At 42.1% G+C, this 16763-nt stretch overlaps 1 protein-coding gene across 1 annotated transcript in view; it reads left to right on the top strand.

The window, feature by feature from the left end:
- The window catches only part of VAX2 (ventral anterior homeobox 2), a 58507-nt gene extending 43531 nt beyond the window's left edge, over positions 1 to 14976 (top strand). Inside the window, exon 3 of the mRNA XM_069976302.1 lies at positions 12074 to 14976. Coding sequence (XP_069832403.1) covers positions 12074 to 12538 — 465 coding nt within the window. The 3' untranslated portion in view covers positions 12539 to 14976. The remainder of the gene's footprint in view (positions 1 to 12073) is intronic.
- Positions 14977 to 16763: the final 1787 nt, after the last annotated feature.

The following is a 16763-nucleotide window of genomic DNA, read 5'->3' as shown; positions in this document are numbered from 1 at the left end:
GTTTTTAAAGGGTATCTATCATTTAACAAACTTCTGACATATCACAGCAACATGTCACCGCCAATCGCAGTCAACAGAACTATAATGGAGCCCTATGGAACTTCCGGTAATCTCTGAACAGGAAGTTCCATGGGTCTCCATTATAATTCCGTCCATCGCTACTTTAGCAGTGAGACGGAGATGAAAAGGCAGAGCACGTGCTGCTGCGCCCATCTGCCCCTTCATTCTAATGATCGTTGAGGATTATAATATTGTTGTTAGTTGTGATTGTGTTGTTAGTTGTACTAGTTTGTCTTTTTAGTTCTTGTTAGTTGTAATCATGTTTTAATAGTGGTTGCTAGTTATTCTAGTGTTGTTAGTTGCACGTTAGTGTTGTTAGTTCTTCTTAGTTGTAATAGTGTTGGTAAGGGAATGTTAGTCATGTGAATGGTTGGACCTGGATCTGACAACTAGTGTTGTCTGAAATCTGTTCAGCGCAGTTGTCAGCTCCCTTCCACCACTTCTTCTAGTAAGTCCAATACTCATTCGTGAATGACATAGAAAACATGAAATTCATCCCAAATTTTGAGAACATGATGGCAGTGAAACTCTGAATATATTCAGCCAAACCCTAAGAATTATTGTACCGTGGATAGTAATATCAATTACAACCGGAATTTCGGTGCGGCCTTAGCCTCCATAATGGTACGCAGTCTACTTTATAATAAGTACAATTATATACTAGAAGGTACTAACCCCATCCCTCTCGTGTGCATTACGCGGGTGGTTTGTAGGCATAGTAATGACATATTCTCCGACGCCTTGGATCACGTTTTTGAATGGAGCAGAAGCGTACGGCGCTATCTACACCGCCGTCCTGATCACAGGCTTCGGCACCCACATATTAAACCCAACCCAGTGACTTTTGTTTGTTTTCAGATTTTTCGGTCTGTGTCCTCGGCGCAGCTTGTCTGTGTTTAATAACTCAGCGTCGGGCCAAGCTCAGCACTTTAGTCCTAAGCACGGTCTACGCTCCGCAATCTCCGAGTGTAAAAAGCAAAAATGAAAACTGTAATTGTCCTTTTCTTAAGCCGCACAGAAAATGATTTACTTAAACAACAGAGTGGGCTTAGGGCAAGGGATTTCCCAGCAGGCACTTGTGCTGCCTTTTGTGTCTGTCACATTCACTTAACAATGACAGCATTTTTTTTTAATATAATGAATGATTTCGCTCAGCCACTTATTCTTTTACACGCTGGCTCCTGCAGGCCCACTACATGTATTTTAATTTCTATTTCCTAGGCATATTTACCGGGAAAACTACATTTAGACATCAACCTCATTATCTCGAAAAGACAAACTGGAAAAAGAAGCCCACTTACTTGTATCAATTGTCTTTCTCAATCCTAAGGGGAAAAAAAAAATAATTTTTTTTTTGAGTTTTGTTTGGCTAAAGCGACTTTCGGTTCCCAAGGTTTAGGGGGGGAAATTGGACACAATTATCCAGACATTCTTGATAATAGCCGTGAAATGGCTGGAATTGGGCCCCGATGGAACATTGCTGAAATTGTACCCGGTCTTGAGGCGCAGGGTGTTCTTTATCCGCAGTCTTGAATGGTTTTGCACTGGACGGTCAATAATGACCTTGTTATCCTCTTTCGACAATGTCAATGTTGAATTGAACGGCGGAGAAAAGTGAAGCCAGACGATCCTTTTTCGAAAATACTAACCATCAGCTAGACTGCTATACCTCATGGCTATAGTCTTCCTGTAATATTGTTCATTGGCTCCCACCATTGTCTTCTAATAAAGTAGTGACCTTCAAAAAAAAAAGTGTCCTCCACCAGCAAAACTGACGAAAATAAACTTTGCACCTAGGTGAAATGCTAAATTATCTAGACTGGTTCTTAGGAGTTTTATCAACCTGGATCACCGATGTTCCTGCAACTTTGTGTGGCAGCCATTTTGGCTGTTCCTCATACGCGTTGATAAAAGCCCCCTTCAATCAGGAAGGATGGGTCAATGAGATCTGTCAGGCATACAGCCAAACCAGCCCCACCATTATGCTTGTTGTTCTACTCCAAGGATGTGTCGGAGCTCTTGTGAACCTTACCTGGACTGGTATATCGCCCCTTAAAAATGTTATCCGTTGACTACACAGTTCTTTACTGGGCTTGACTCATTTTACAGTATGACATCGAACAGTCTTGTCTTTGAACACAAAGCACACAAATTTTTGACCTTGAATATCGTTTTTCGTGCAATTTTGACCTTGAGAAGGACTATCCTTAATGCTGATACTAATGTATATGAGCATCTTATCCACCTACTGAAACTATTGACTTCAACTCTATGGTTGGTACAGTAACTGTATCCGAGTCGTAATTTATCACCAGAGATGGTGTTAAGTATTGATTGTTATCTTAGAATGAAGAGTCGTGGATATACATAGAAGAAGCTATTCTCACCATGTGTACCCAAGTAAGATATACAACATCCTTTAAGGCAAATTCACAGAACCTTCCAGACAATAACATTTTATTCAGAACATACAATTGAAACACATTGCAAATAACCGAGGGAGTGCGTAGGTCTTCAAAGGTTACACACTTAAAACACAACAACGTTGAGATGGAAGATGACTGTAGATTGTCCTCAAAGCCCAGATCTGGATTCTGGTGGTGGTGACAACTAAAATTGTTTTGTGGATACTGTCGCAATTTAGCTACCCTGGTTGCCATCCTGGTATATGGGGTCATGCACTGGTGAAAGTGAATGGGATTTTTCACTTTGGACCAGAGTGCCCATCTATTTTTCAATACCAAAAGTTATCTCCCCTGTCCACTCTATGGTCATAAATGTTCGACATGGTCAAACATTCATGTGTTTCCTATGGAGATGGTAGGGGTCAGGTGGGGGAAACCTGGTAGTAACTGTACAGTTTCCCTGCAGCACCACCACAGGGCAAATGAAGAATTACACAGTGTCCATTCACATCAATGTTTTGTCTGTGTAATACAGGACGGGACAGGTCCTCCAGGGTGAGAGACGCTCTTTGTAACCTTTCTCCACTCTATGAGGACTCTGTGTGATTTTTCAGACTAGAAAACCTCTTAAATGTATAATAAATTGTAGGTTCCGTACATATCAGAAAGCATCTGAAGCAGTAACCCGAAGCAGTGTTTAACTGGGATACAATGGATCTGAGCATCACTTTCTTTCTATACAGAACCTGAGCATGTCCACCTTTAATTGCATTGTAGTCTCTATTGGTATCATTATACACATAGGACTTAGCATCAATGAGCTTTAATAGGTGATTGTGATAATCCTATAAGGCATAGACCCTAATAGGAAGTTATTGGCTCCAACGTTGCCTCCTAATGGGGTTGTTTTCTTCTAGACCTTTGGTGCCTATAACTGTATGACAGAATTGGGTGTCCGTAGAATCCTCTGGAACTCTGGAAAGTGAGTCTGACCTTGTACACTATATACTGTATACTTGTACACTAATGGATCTGTGATTTTGGACAATGCAGGTGGCTTTCATAAATACCTAATAGGAAGAGAAGATGTATATTCACCTAACAGTTTACATCTACAGTGCATGTCCCTGCCCATACAAGACCATACCGTATCATTTTCCTTCTTGTATAATAATTTAACAGTATATAATCTTACTCTGCCTATAATTATTACTGTCTCATTATTATTATCAGGGTGGTTTTGACTCCGGGCTAGTAGATGAAGAATGCCTCTTTAGGACGTTCTGTCTTCTGTTTCTGGTTTTTCTCTACTAAGATTTCATTGAAAGCCACAGAAAATTTCAGACTGCACAAATCTTTTTTAGACATAATGTAACGTCATACAGAATCATGACATTCCCATAATACACGTGTGATACTATAGTTAAATGTCCCATGCTTACAGCTATACCTGAACATAAAATGCCCACTACAGTATCTTGTATTGATTGGTTATATTCTTTTGTACATGCAGCTTTCAGCTTTGTGTAACCTCATGGGCTGGCCATCAGATTGTGACTCCACCCACAAGGAGCTGCTCAGTGACAAACTATAGGAATAATAGAGAAAAACTCAGTTTTTTGTTTCAGATGCGTTTATTTTATTTTATTTTATAATACTATGGCTCACATGGAAGAGATTGGTGCTATGGAGACTACATTGGAAAAACCTATCAATCTAAGATAACTTATTAATTCAGTGGTATTACTAATAATGGCTTCAGCATGATTTTGCATGATTCATCCCTGACAGAAAGAACTACACGGTGTGGTGTTACCTTTCTCCAAGACAATGTACTGTCCCCTGATGTCACAGATCGCTTGGAAGGATCTTGTCTCAGAGCTCTAGCCCCACCCCCTGAGTGATGTCATCATCTGTTACCGGATTCTTCAGCCTATATCATCAGCTCCCTGTCATATACACAGATATATATATATATATATATATATATATATATATATAGAGTATGCTGCCTTGTCATGAATGGTGGCACAGGTAGAGGAGCAGACAGGGAATAAATGCATCAGGGGCATTAGCCTGCAGAGAAATGAGATGTTTTACAGCGGTTCTGGACAGGGAACTGGTAGGAGTCATGTGGGAGGGATGTAGACAGGGGGTTGAGATCTAAGGGAACTCAATGCATTCTGGCACTTAGTACTGAACGACTGCTGAACCAGGAAGTACAGAAATAAGACCCTCAAAGCAATGTCATTCTAGTCAAACCAGAGTATCATCCATCCGTGTGTGAGGTCTTGCATTATATCAGTGGACAACATTGTATTGGTTGGATAGCGAGATACCCTTGGTTTGGCTCAGGGGCTACTGGCTCGCATTGAAGAGATCAGAAATGTATGAAGATTTTTTTTTCCAATTTTTTTTTCAAGCAATGCTTTATGGATAAAGAGGTTTGCTCCGTTCCCGAAGGAAGAAAACCTGGAGTTGTGGTTGTGTAGACAACCCTTTGGGGTTCTTGACCTTTGCCGGAGCAGGGTACTGGTTGGCTAGAGAGAGGCCTTAGACTAACATGGAAGAGATCACTGGTGTATGGAGACGGATTTTCCAGGCAATGCTCCATGGGAAAAAATAGTAATCTCGTGCGGAACCACTTTAGTATTCAGTTCAATGTTGGAGCTATGGAAGGGGGTGATTAGCTGGTGTTTTAGCTTATTAACCACTGCTTATGGTCAGTAATATATTTGCATTATGCCACGTAGAATGCTATAGTTAATTCACATAATTGAAGTAGGACGTATATACGTGGAGCGGTGCCAAGGCTGTTTTGTAAATGGATTGAGAGTGACTGTATGACTCCAGAGTAAATCCGGCTCTCTAATGCCTCAGCTGATTAAGGAGCCATGCAGAGATCCTGCTTCTCCGGTCAGAGGGAGATAATGGTCCATTTAGTTGTAAAAATCACACAGCGCAGACAATACTATGTCGTACATTCCTATTGATTTGTTATAACTGCTAGCACCGCACAGTCAAATAGCAACTTCAGGGCCTACAAAGCCACGGCTATTGTTCCAGATATTGAGTCGTAAATTGCGCTCGGTCGTTTCTCGATCTGTTAGTGGATGTTATCAGGCTAAAAAGGGATATACAAAGGAAATAATATAGAAATAAATTCTCCCATTGTCTTATAAATCTAGACTTAAAGGGTAACTCCACCTACTATAACCCATTCACCCTGTCACTGGGTTAACCTATTGTGGGTTAACATATGAGGTCATGTTTAGAGATGATCGAACAGCGGAAAATCTTAGGTTCTATAGAACTTGAACCTTCCGCATTTGATTCCTGATGCCTTCTCGGTCCGTGGGGAAGGAGAGACAGCCCAGGTACCGCCTAGAATTCCGGGATTCAGACCAGGTAATAGGCTGTATCCCAGAATTCCAGGCGGTACCCGGGCTGTCTCCTCCTTCCCCACGGACCAGGAAGGCATCAGGAATCAAATGCGGAAGGTTCGAGTTCTATAGAACCTAAGATTTTCCGCTGTTCGATCATCTCTAGTCATGTTTCAATGTGATCAGACATTTATGAGATCCAGACTCCTAAAAGTGAAATAGAAGTCAGGTTGTCACATCCTCATTGTTGTCATTGTCCCAGCCTCTCTCCAAGTAGGAATATCAGTGCCCAGTAAGTATACAGCGGCCCTCAGTAGATAGATAGGTGCCCCCCAGTAGGTATGTAAGTGCAACCAGTAAGTAGATAGAGGCCCCCAGTAGGTAGATAGATGCCCCCAGTAGTTGACAAGGTGCCTCCAGTAGGTAGATAGGTGCCCCTTAGTATATATAACTGCCTTCCTTCCTCCCTGGAGGTACATAAAGGCCCCCAAGTTTAGAGAGGTGCCCCCTTGTATAAATAGTTACCAATATCGACCCTGGAGGTAGATAGGTGCCCCAATCACCAAACAATACTAAAAATAACTACTACTTTTCACCATCCCCTTGTCCCCTTGTTGGCAGGGCTCTGCTGACTGGAGGTCTATGTACAATGATGAGATCATAATGTGCGTGTCTGAGCCGGGACAGGACACAGAAGTCCTAAACTGCTCTCAGCACCATTTAGACTGCAGGCCCATGGCATCCTGTGGCCTACAGGGTAAGCGACCACTAGGATGAGGGATCCAGGGCACGTATTTAGCCTCCTTGTCTATGGTCTATTGTCTATGGTCTGGACAACTGGCACCTTGATAAAGCCATTGGATTACTGAAGAAAGAAATTGTTCTACTCAAAAACTGGTGATATCATCATCAGCGTCTTGCGAATTTGCCGAATTGTTCGGCTTGGGCAATGTTCTCCCAACACGGACATCTCAACATTTGGCTGGATGCCGCTCTCTGGAAAAGCGTAAAAGAAAAGTAAAAATTCTAACAGAATTCTCAATTTTCTTACCATGGTGTACTCTTTCTGAAATCTACACTCAATTTTTTGTGCACCTTCATCTTTTTCTTTAGACAGGTGTAAAAAACCAACACCCAAGGTGACACACGCAATATGCGTCGATATGTAGGTGCTAGCATGATGGGACAGACTGTTTTGGTTGTCCAGGAAAAAACAATTGATAGGCCATCCGATAGTGGATTGGGGGGTGCAGAGACCTGACTCACCTGCTGATCAGCTTTTTGGTGCCAACACTACAACGAAAACAGAGCTGGGAGAAGTTGATTTGTTCCCTGAGTAGCAGCGGCACCAGGGTACTAAAGCCTCAGCTCCCATTGATGTGAATAGGAGCCGAGTCTGCAGCTACACATGGTACGGGGCCCAACTGCTACGGGGCCCCTGAGGCAGGGGTGCCCAGGCCCCCCGGCGAAATGTGATTTGCCTCCTTGGTGGCCATGGCCCACTGGTAGTCTCTCTTGTGACTGGAGGCAGCATCACACCTACAACCACAAGAGCCCCCCTCTGCGATGCGCATACTCACATGACCCGGTGGCCGGGAATTCCCTCGTTGTTTCGTTCTCCCAGCTCTCCAGTGCGATAGGGATTTCTGGGGATGTGGGAGAACGGAATGCCGCAGGACTTTGCGGGGTCACATGAGTATGTACATTGGGGCAGATTGTAAGGGGCCGTACAGGATTCATGGGGCCCTGTGCAGTTTGGTACTATGGGGCTACCTATGCCCCTGGCCTATACTATGGATAATGAATTGTTTTCTCCTGGACAACCTCTTTAATGGACTGAAATACTATGATGAGTTGATTCACATATTGCTGTGTTGCGACTCTTCGGTCGTTGTACTGTGTAAGAAAAGATGAGGCAAACAATTCAGCATTGTAATAAATTATAGATACATTGGGACCGAGTGCAGCTATATAGGACGTAGAAAAAGCCGAGAGCCAACACCTTGGAGGCTCAGACCCTGACGAGTGATAGAAGGAGGTGGTGCACCATACTGTAATCCTGCTAGATGGAGCTAGATCATCATATATCTCACTGTATAGATGGACGTATAATGTATAGGATCTTGTTTTGCACCAGGGGTTAGCTTGTCTAGATGCAGATTTAGATGTAGCTTTTTCAACCTGGGATCAGAATTAAAGAAGACCAGGTCCAGGCTCCCTTAAAGGAACCCAACCCTATTTTAAAGAGTACGGAAGTGGAGCAAAGGACTATACTATCTAAGGGGCTTGGTTAGGCTGATCACAGGGGACCTGCTGGCACAAAAGGTCCGACCTTGTTAAAGTTACATTGGATTGCCTTCGGGTCTTTTAAATCCATAAGGACTAGGTATACTAAGGGTGGCTGGATATGGTACTGGAGCCAGGTGATCCATGCAGACAGGTAATAAAACATAAAGGCAAGTAGAACAGCAGAACAGAGTATAACAAGGATCCTGGGACCAGAAAAGCTCACCGGCCCATACGTATCACCATTCACTGAGGATATCTTTGAAGGAGAACTCCGGGCTGGGGTGATTTTTAGGAGAATGCTGGGGAGGATGAAAGAAGTAACATGCTCTCACCACCCCCGCTCCAGCACTGGTGCCATTATCCTGCAGTTGCGATCCCCCGGTCCTGGCAGCTTCTGGATCCGAGAGGGGACCTGGGACGTGATGTGTTGGCCGCTGTAGCGGGGTCTTGTTTTGGCCGCTTACTGGCTGAGTGGGTCTAACACGTCATGTCCCACTCTGCCAAAAATCACCCCATCCTGGAGTTCTCCTTTAAGTGTTTTTACCAATGAGCTATTAGTTAAGCAGTCCTCCAGGCAAGGGGATGGGTTGTTTGACTATAATAAAGAACACTCACCTCACTGGCTCCTGCAGCGCAGCCAGCATCTTACCGCTTTTTTCAGATGTTTCACCACTTCTGGGACCTGTTGTCGTGACACTGCAGGCCCGCCCAGCCCAATTAGAGACAGAGGAGGGACAGTGCTGCAGCTGATGATTGGCCGGGCGGGCCTGCAACATCACAACAACAGGTCCCGGAAGTGGCCAAACAGCAGGATGAAACTAAGATACCGGAAGTGCTGCGGGAGCCACCGGGGTTAGTGTCCTTTATTATTTTTAAACAACCCATCCCCGAGCATAAATAGAAAACCTTTGCCTGGAGTACTCCTTTAAGGTAGTTTCCCAAAAAATGTTGGCCTTTTTAAAAATTGTTGACTTGACCGATTCACCATTGTTCCCCATTTTATCCTATGATGTTCTCCCATCTTGGATGGTTCCAGACACTTATAGGATATTTTTCTCGATAACCCGGAACAATCAGTTTTACTGTATTAATAATTTTATGGGATTTTTTTTTTTTTTTTAACAAATAAAAGGTCTTATAGGTTGGATTTCATTCCATCCGTCTGGAGCTCTCACATCTGCATGCCTCCATTGTCCGGCCACCTCTCCTGTAAATGTGGCCCAGGCTATTGTTCGCCCCTCTCTGCTCCGACTCCTTTTCAGAGCGGAGACATGAATGATGACTAAAAGGGTGAGACTTTCTGAATAAATCCCATTTGTAGCGAGGCTTTTCCAGAATGGAAGCTGGCCTGCTGGGAGTACATAAAGTGTGGCATGAATGGCTGTCCCCGGCAGACAGGATAATTAACTGCGGCATGAAAGACCCCGCGTCCTGCGCCTAATACAGGAATTCAGGTGGTCTCGGCTAAAATCAGCAAAATTATACTCAGGGACGGATTCCTGTTCCCAATGTATAAAGCTTAGAGGGGTAGATGATACATAAAAGATACATGGTAGGACTATAATCTTACATACTCCTGATTGGCAGCTACTCAGGATAGGAGAAGAGCGGCACGTTAATCATGGCACATGGTGCGCATCACCTGAAGGACTTCGTCTGACCTGTCCCCATATAGATAACCACTAGTCACAGCATTGTCATGGCTAGTACACTATTATATCTGACTTGCAGTACCACAATTGGCCACAGATACCTTCTATAGAAACCAAGACAACAGCGCCCCCAGCTCTACTGGATTTGCACAGGTTAAATCCACAGTGGCATACAGCAATAGGAAAGTGCATGCATGTGGATTTTACAGCAAATACAATGCACTCTGAGGGTCTTCGGACCCCCCCATCCCATCATTCTACACTCATTATTCCTCTTATTCCTTCTATTTCTCTTGATCATGTCTTGAGTTCCCAGGACACAGCTGATTCAGGCTTCTAGAGAACATGGAGAAATAACAGGGCTGACATCGTCATCCATACATCTCTGCAGCCAGTGACACATCCGCTCATCTTCCCCTCTTTGAGAAGCTTCATGTGACTTTATGTTCGGCATAGGTCACTCGGGTTTTCTTGTGTTGTTAATAGATCCAGTTCAGTTTTTAGTCTCTGGATTGTCATAGATCTGTAGGGAGATATAGTTAAACATTGACGAATCTACAATAGAAAACCAACAGGTCATTATGTAACTGAGAAATTAGCTAAACTGTGATAAGACAAAAACTATGCAAAGTAAAAAGGGAACTAAAACAATCCTATAAACAATCAGATAAAATAATCATAGAAAGTAATTGTATAAGCAATCATATAAACAATCATATAAAATAATCATGTAAATCGTCTGAAACAATCATATAACAAAACTTATAAATTCATATGAAATAACCATACAAAATCATATAAAATAATCATATAAATTGTATAAAACAATCCTATAAACAATTGTATAAAATAATCATAGAAAGTAATTGTATAAGCAATCATATAAACAATCATATAAAATAATCCTATAAAACGTTTGAAACAATCATATAACAAAACTTATAAATTCATACGAAATAATCATACAAAATCATATAAAATAATCATATAAATTGTATAAAACAATCCTATAAACGATTGTATTAACAATCATATAAAATAATGGTATAAATCGTCTGAAACAATCATATAAAAAAAACTTATAAATTCATACAAAATAATCATACAAAATCATATAAAATAATCATATAAATTTATCAATTTAAACCTAAATATCAAAACAAGAGGTGATTGTGAGTCACGTCTTACACTCCACTCACATCCAGAGTATATTGTTAAGTAGATATCAATGCTGTAAGTGAATAGGAATATTATTCCAAAGGTTGGGAACACATCCAGACTTAGTACTCCTGATATCAGAGGGTGCACTATGATGGAGTACTTAGCCATTATACTAGAGGATTCAGAGAAACTGGTGTGTTCACCTTTGTTGAGTTAGGTGTGAACAGTGCTATTGTCTCTGGTGGTCCTTTTTACATTTCCACCATATTGTGCTGTTTTGAATTGGGAGCCAGTTGGCTCTGAACATAGTTCCCATTTCTTAGGGTTAGATAGACCCCCTATATACCTTACTTACATTAGAATATGCTTGTGTTGGTCAACTGGGAGGAGCATGGAAGTACTAGAACTAGGCAGCATTATAGGAGATTGTCAAAAGTTATGGTGGAGCCGAGAGATAGACTAAGCTTAAAGAGTTACTAACATCCTAATAGCCACCTAAGCCAATGCTAGGATTGTTCAGGGGCCAAATCTGGGTAGTCTACAGAGGGTCTATGTGAGAAGCGAAACTCCTAAGAATGAAGTATACATAAACTTCTCAATGTGGTTGGACGCACGACTGTGTATCAGACTGCATGCTCTGCAAGAGGCCGATTCCCAGTAAAAAGCTGTAGACTGTGAACTAGAATTGAGCTGGCTTAAGCAAGCTAAAAAAGTAAGCGCTCAAATCTCCCAGGGTAATACTTCTTACCTCTGCCAGCAGAACAAGAGTCCCAGAGCTCAGTACCAGTTATTGGATGCCCCGTTGTTCACGTTTTTTCCATGGTCATATTACCCCTCTCCTTGACAGATGGTCAAAGTTATAGCTTCCTCTGAAACTTGTAGAACTTTCCCATATGTTCAGCTATTATAGTCTGTACCCAGGAGGACCATAACACTTATCTCTGCTGGTATTGCCCATGTGGTGGCACTCAAAGGATTGGTCATTCGACACATGATTTAATCCTCCTGACCTCCCAAACCTTACCAACGAGAACATCCTGTGCTACTACTATTTTCTGATTAAATTGGATGTGATAGACAATTAAAAATCAAGATTTTCACTCTCTATATTTCTCCATTTCAGGTCAAAGTCTGGTTCCAGAATCGGAGGACCAAACAGAAGAAGGACCAGAGCAGGGACTCTGAAAAACGCTCCTCCTCAACATCTGAATCATTCGCTACCTGTAATATTTTACGGTTGTTGGAGCAAGGTAGACTATTATCGGTTCCAGCTCCACCCAACTTGCTTTCTCCTAGTCAAAACCCAATAGGCAACCCCTCTGCAAATGGGTCCAGCCTGGGAACCTCGGGAAGTACATCACCCAGTATAAGCAGTACCCCACCTGGAGCTGGTGCCTTCACTCTCCAAGTTCCTTCCTTAGCTTCCTCCACTTCTCCAAGGCTACCAACTCCGCTTTGTTTCCCCGGTCCTCTATTGGGGGGCCTACATGAAATACCCACTGGGTATGGACTAGGAAGCTCAGCCTTTGAGCCTTATACCCGACTGGAAAGAAAAGACAGTATCTCCAGCAAAAAGCCAAGTTCCTAAGAGTCATTACTGATGTGAAGGTGTCAAAGTCAAGTCCACTGTGTTTGCTTCTTCTGCCCACACACCTACTTACTGGTCTTGCAAGTCAAGTATCAAGAGACTATTGAACCAAATGTGTCTAGTGGCGTGTATGTTTGTTCTCACGGTGATAACAAAACTTGTACAAAGGCAGCTCTATGACACGTCCAGGGGGGGGGGGGGGGGTGCCGGTCCTAATTTGTCCTACCAATGTAAGCTGGTCTTTAAGCACTGTCGCCACATTGCTTAGTGAGGTGTTCCATCATGTGATTGCCCCGTATTAGTACAGGACTTAGAAAAGACCTGGCAAGACTGAAAAAATGGGATGGGGGGGCATATAAATTATACTTCTAACACATTCATGTTGATCAGTTGATCATAAGAAACCACGTTACCGTGTTATCGTTCCAAAAATATATTTATGGCCACTGTGGAATATGATTATTTGGCCGCAAGTAGAGACATGGTCGAAGGAGCACAAGAAAAGGAGGTGCTGATCGCGTGTGATGATGCTAGTGGGGGATAGAAACCAGTTGACTGGTGAGCCATAGACCATTATTTCTAAATATTTCATTAATATTAAACCCCTTCTAAGTTTACTGCAATCTATTAACATACTACACCATTATATTTGTGACAGTACATGGCAGAAAGTATGTGCACCCAAGAATGTGTCCAGGTTCAACTTCACACTCCAAAGCCAAGGACCATCTCTCTCCTTTGTGGCCTTCATTTCTTCATTACTCCCAAGTCCTGTGTGGTGGTGGTGGCTCTACGCCACTCCGGCTGACACCTGGTATTGAGCAAACAGATCTCAGGCTTATATGTATTTGCCAAATGTTCTGGTTTTTGTGAGCCTGGTGTTATTGCAGGTTAGCAAGAAGGCTATATCTGTAGGTAGATATTACCATGTGGCTTTTCGAGGGGGGCCTTCTCGTGCAGTGCCATCTTGTCGTGAGCGATACAGTACAACTTTTATTGTATGTCTATGAAGATTGCGCGGCTGGTTGGAATGCTGTCTACCTAGAGATCGCATTTTTTTCCACATGTACTGCATATCTATATACATTTATAATTTCCATATACATACATATAATTTATACTTCTAAAATACTGTCAAAGTTGTAGATGGCACATTCCCACTAAGAGTCCTGATTTTAGCAGGACTAAACCCCAAAACAGGCATTTCAGGGGCATACTGGGTCATTTTGTGTTCCTCAGGGGCGGGTACATGGTTTCTAAGGACTTACAGAATGTCCTTGAGCTGCCTTCCTACCCTCTCGTTGATCCTTCACTATACTTTGTTTCTGTAGGGATCCCCATTCATCGTTAGTTCATCCATTACTTCCATTGGGATCCATCCTCTCGATGAGCTACGCTAAAATAAACAGAAGATAACACTATTTATTATAACTTAGTATGGGAATGATGTTTGGTTTGTAGAAGCTACAAAGCCGATAAATCGTAAAACAGATGTGGGGCAAACAGATAAACCCTTAGGAGTATTAGAATACTTTCCATATCCAAGTAAACCCTATAAAAGTATCCATACCCTTATCTGGGGTAGCCAAAGACCACTTTGTGCCCCTTAGCTGGGACTACTTATTAGGTGAGACACCCTATGTGAAGACTTGGAAGAGTGGCGGTCTACTGTTACACTACCGTGTGGAACCAAATGGATCTACACCATTATCTGCTCGATCATTGAATGTCCAATCCTACTGAGTGTCAATGAGTTGTCCAGTATTGTATATAGATGAAAGCCATGCCATCTGATTTGGGAACAAGGCTTCTTCAAACACTCGTCAACCATTGCATTATTTATAACAGGAACTTTTTAGTTGTCTTCAGATGCCATATGGTGACCATGTTGCATTACAAGACTTGGCCAAATGTCGGGAGGTCGAGGATTATCCATAACTGTTTCTAGATACGAAGCCAACCCGATCATAGCTTGTCCCGAAAGACCCCAAATATCTCTCAATTTCAGGTATCATCCCATTCTGGGCACCATTGGTTGACCTAGGCTTTCCGACCTGGTGTCAGTAGGATATCTCTGGTATACAAACATAATAACATGGTGGCGCCATTGTGGATTGAACTCATCTCCAACTGGTGTAGTCAGTCACAGATGAAGCAATGGCCTGTGGGTAGCCCATGATACCAGTCTAGATAGCGTCTGGCCACGGATAGGATGTAATACTGTGTACCCCCCCCCCACCCACCCACCGGTGACGTTGACAGAGAAGGATGTTGTAGTTGTCCTGTGACCAGTTCTAATTTATCTTTTTGTCCTCTAAAATTAAACTCTAAATTCATATTTTATGTCATTTTAAGGACAAAGTGATGTTGTGCTTGGTGCTCGCTACGGAAAGGTGTTTTGACAAATATTTTTTTTTTCTTCATCCTCACAAAATAAAACTTCTCTGCTTTTGGTAAATACATCTTGTGTCTGCGTCCTGCTTAAAGGGGAAGGTTAAGGTGGGGTCAACTGTACAATGCATGTCATGGTTACAGGGTCTCCTCTGTATCAGTTAAATTATATTCAGAAGTGGTGTGGCAGTGTACAGCATAAAGGAGAGCCGGATTGGCTGATATAGAAGATGGTGGACCTTGGAATGCCTGGGACTCCAGCAAGCAGAGCAGATCTCTGGGGCCATGTGTTATAGCTGTATCCTATTGGAGTAGGTCGAAAGAAGCCAACATGACCATAACCAAGTCCTACAGAAAATTGAGATGTATAACAGTACATATATATTTTTATATGAAGGAGATCCCCAGGTTATACCAGCTGTACATATATAATTATATACACTATATACCCAGGTTATACCAGCTGTACATATATAATTATCTACACTATATACCCAGGTTATACCAGCTGTACATATATAATTATGTACACTATATACCCAGGTTATACCAGCTGTACATATATAATTATCTACACTATATACCCAGGTTATACCAGCTGTACATATATAATTATATACATTGTATGCCCAGGTTATACCAGCTGTACATATATAATTACATAAACTATATACCCAGGTTATACCAGCTGTACATATATAATTATCTACAGGACATACCCACGTTATACCAGCTGTACATATATAATTATTAGGGATGGTCCGAACCGAGTTCGGTTCGGGTTCGTACGAACCCGAACCCTCAGTAGTGATTCCCGCTGTCTGCCCGCTCCGTGGAGCGGGCCGATCCAGCGGGAGGACCGCCTGGAAAACTGGGATACAGCCACAGCCATAGGCTGTATCACAGTTTTCCAGACGTTACTCCCGCTGTATCCGTATCAGACAGCGGGAATCTGCTGCCGAGCGTTCGGGTTCATACGAACCCGAACCTCGGCAGGTTCGGACCATCCCTAATAATTATATACAGGAGATCCCCAGGTTATACCAGCTGTACATATATAATTATATACAAGAGATACCCAGGTTATACCAGCTGTACATATACAGTATAATTATATACAGGAGATTCCCAGGTTATACCAGCTGTACATATATAATTATATACAGTATATACCCAGATTATACCAGCTGTACATATATAATTATATACAGTATATACCCAGGTTATACCAGCTGTACATATACAGTATAATTATATACATGAGATACCCATTTACACCAGCTGTACATATATAATTATATACAGGAGATACCCAGGTTATACCAGCTTTACATATATAATTGTATACAGGAGACACCCAGGTTATACCAGCTGTACATACAGTATATAATTACATACAGGAGGTACCCAGGTTATACCAACTGTACATATATAATTATATACAGGAGATACCCAGGTTATACCAGCTGTACATATATAATTATATACAGGAGATACCCAGGTTATACCAGCTGTACATATATAATTATATACAATATATACCCAGGTTATACCAGCTGTATATATAATTATATACAGGGGATCCCCAGGTTACACCAGCCGTACATATATAATTACATACAGGAGGTACCCAGGTTATACCAACTGTACATATAAAATTATATACAGGACATACCCAGGTTATACCAGCTGTACATATATAATTATATACAGGAGATACCCAGGTTATACCAGCTTTACATATATATTTGTATACAGGAGGTACCCAGGTTATACCAACTATACATATATAATTATATACAGGAGATACCCAGGTTATACCAGCTGTACATAT

Source organism: Dendropsophus ebraccatus, chromosome 7, assembly GCF_027789765.1.
Source record: "Dendropsophus ebraccatus isolate aDenEbr1 chromosome 7, aDenEbr1.pat, whole genome shotgun sequence".
NCBI lineage: Eukaryota > Metazoa > Chordata > Amphibia > Anura > Hylidae > Dendropsophus > Dendropsophus ebraccatus.
Note: the sequence above shows the minus strand (reverse complement) of the source record. Positions and strands in the feature narration are given on the sequence as shown.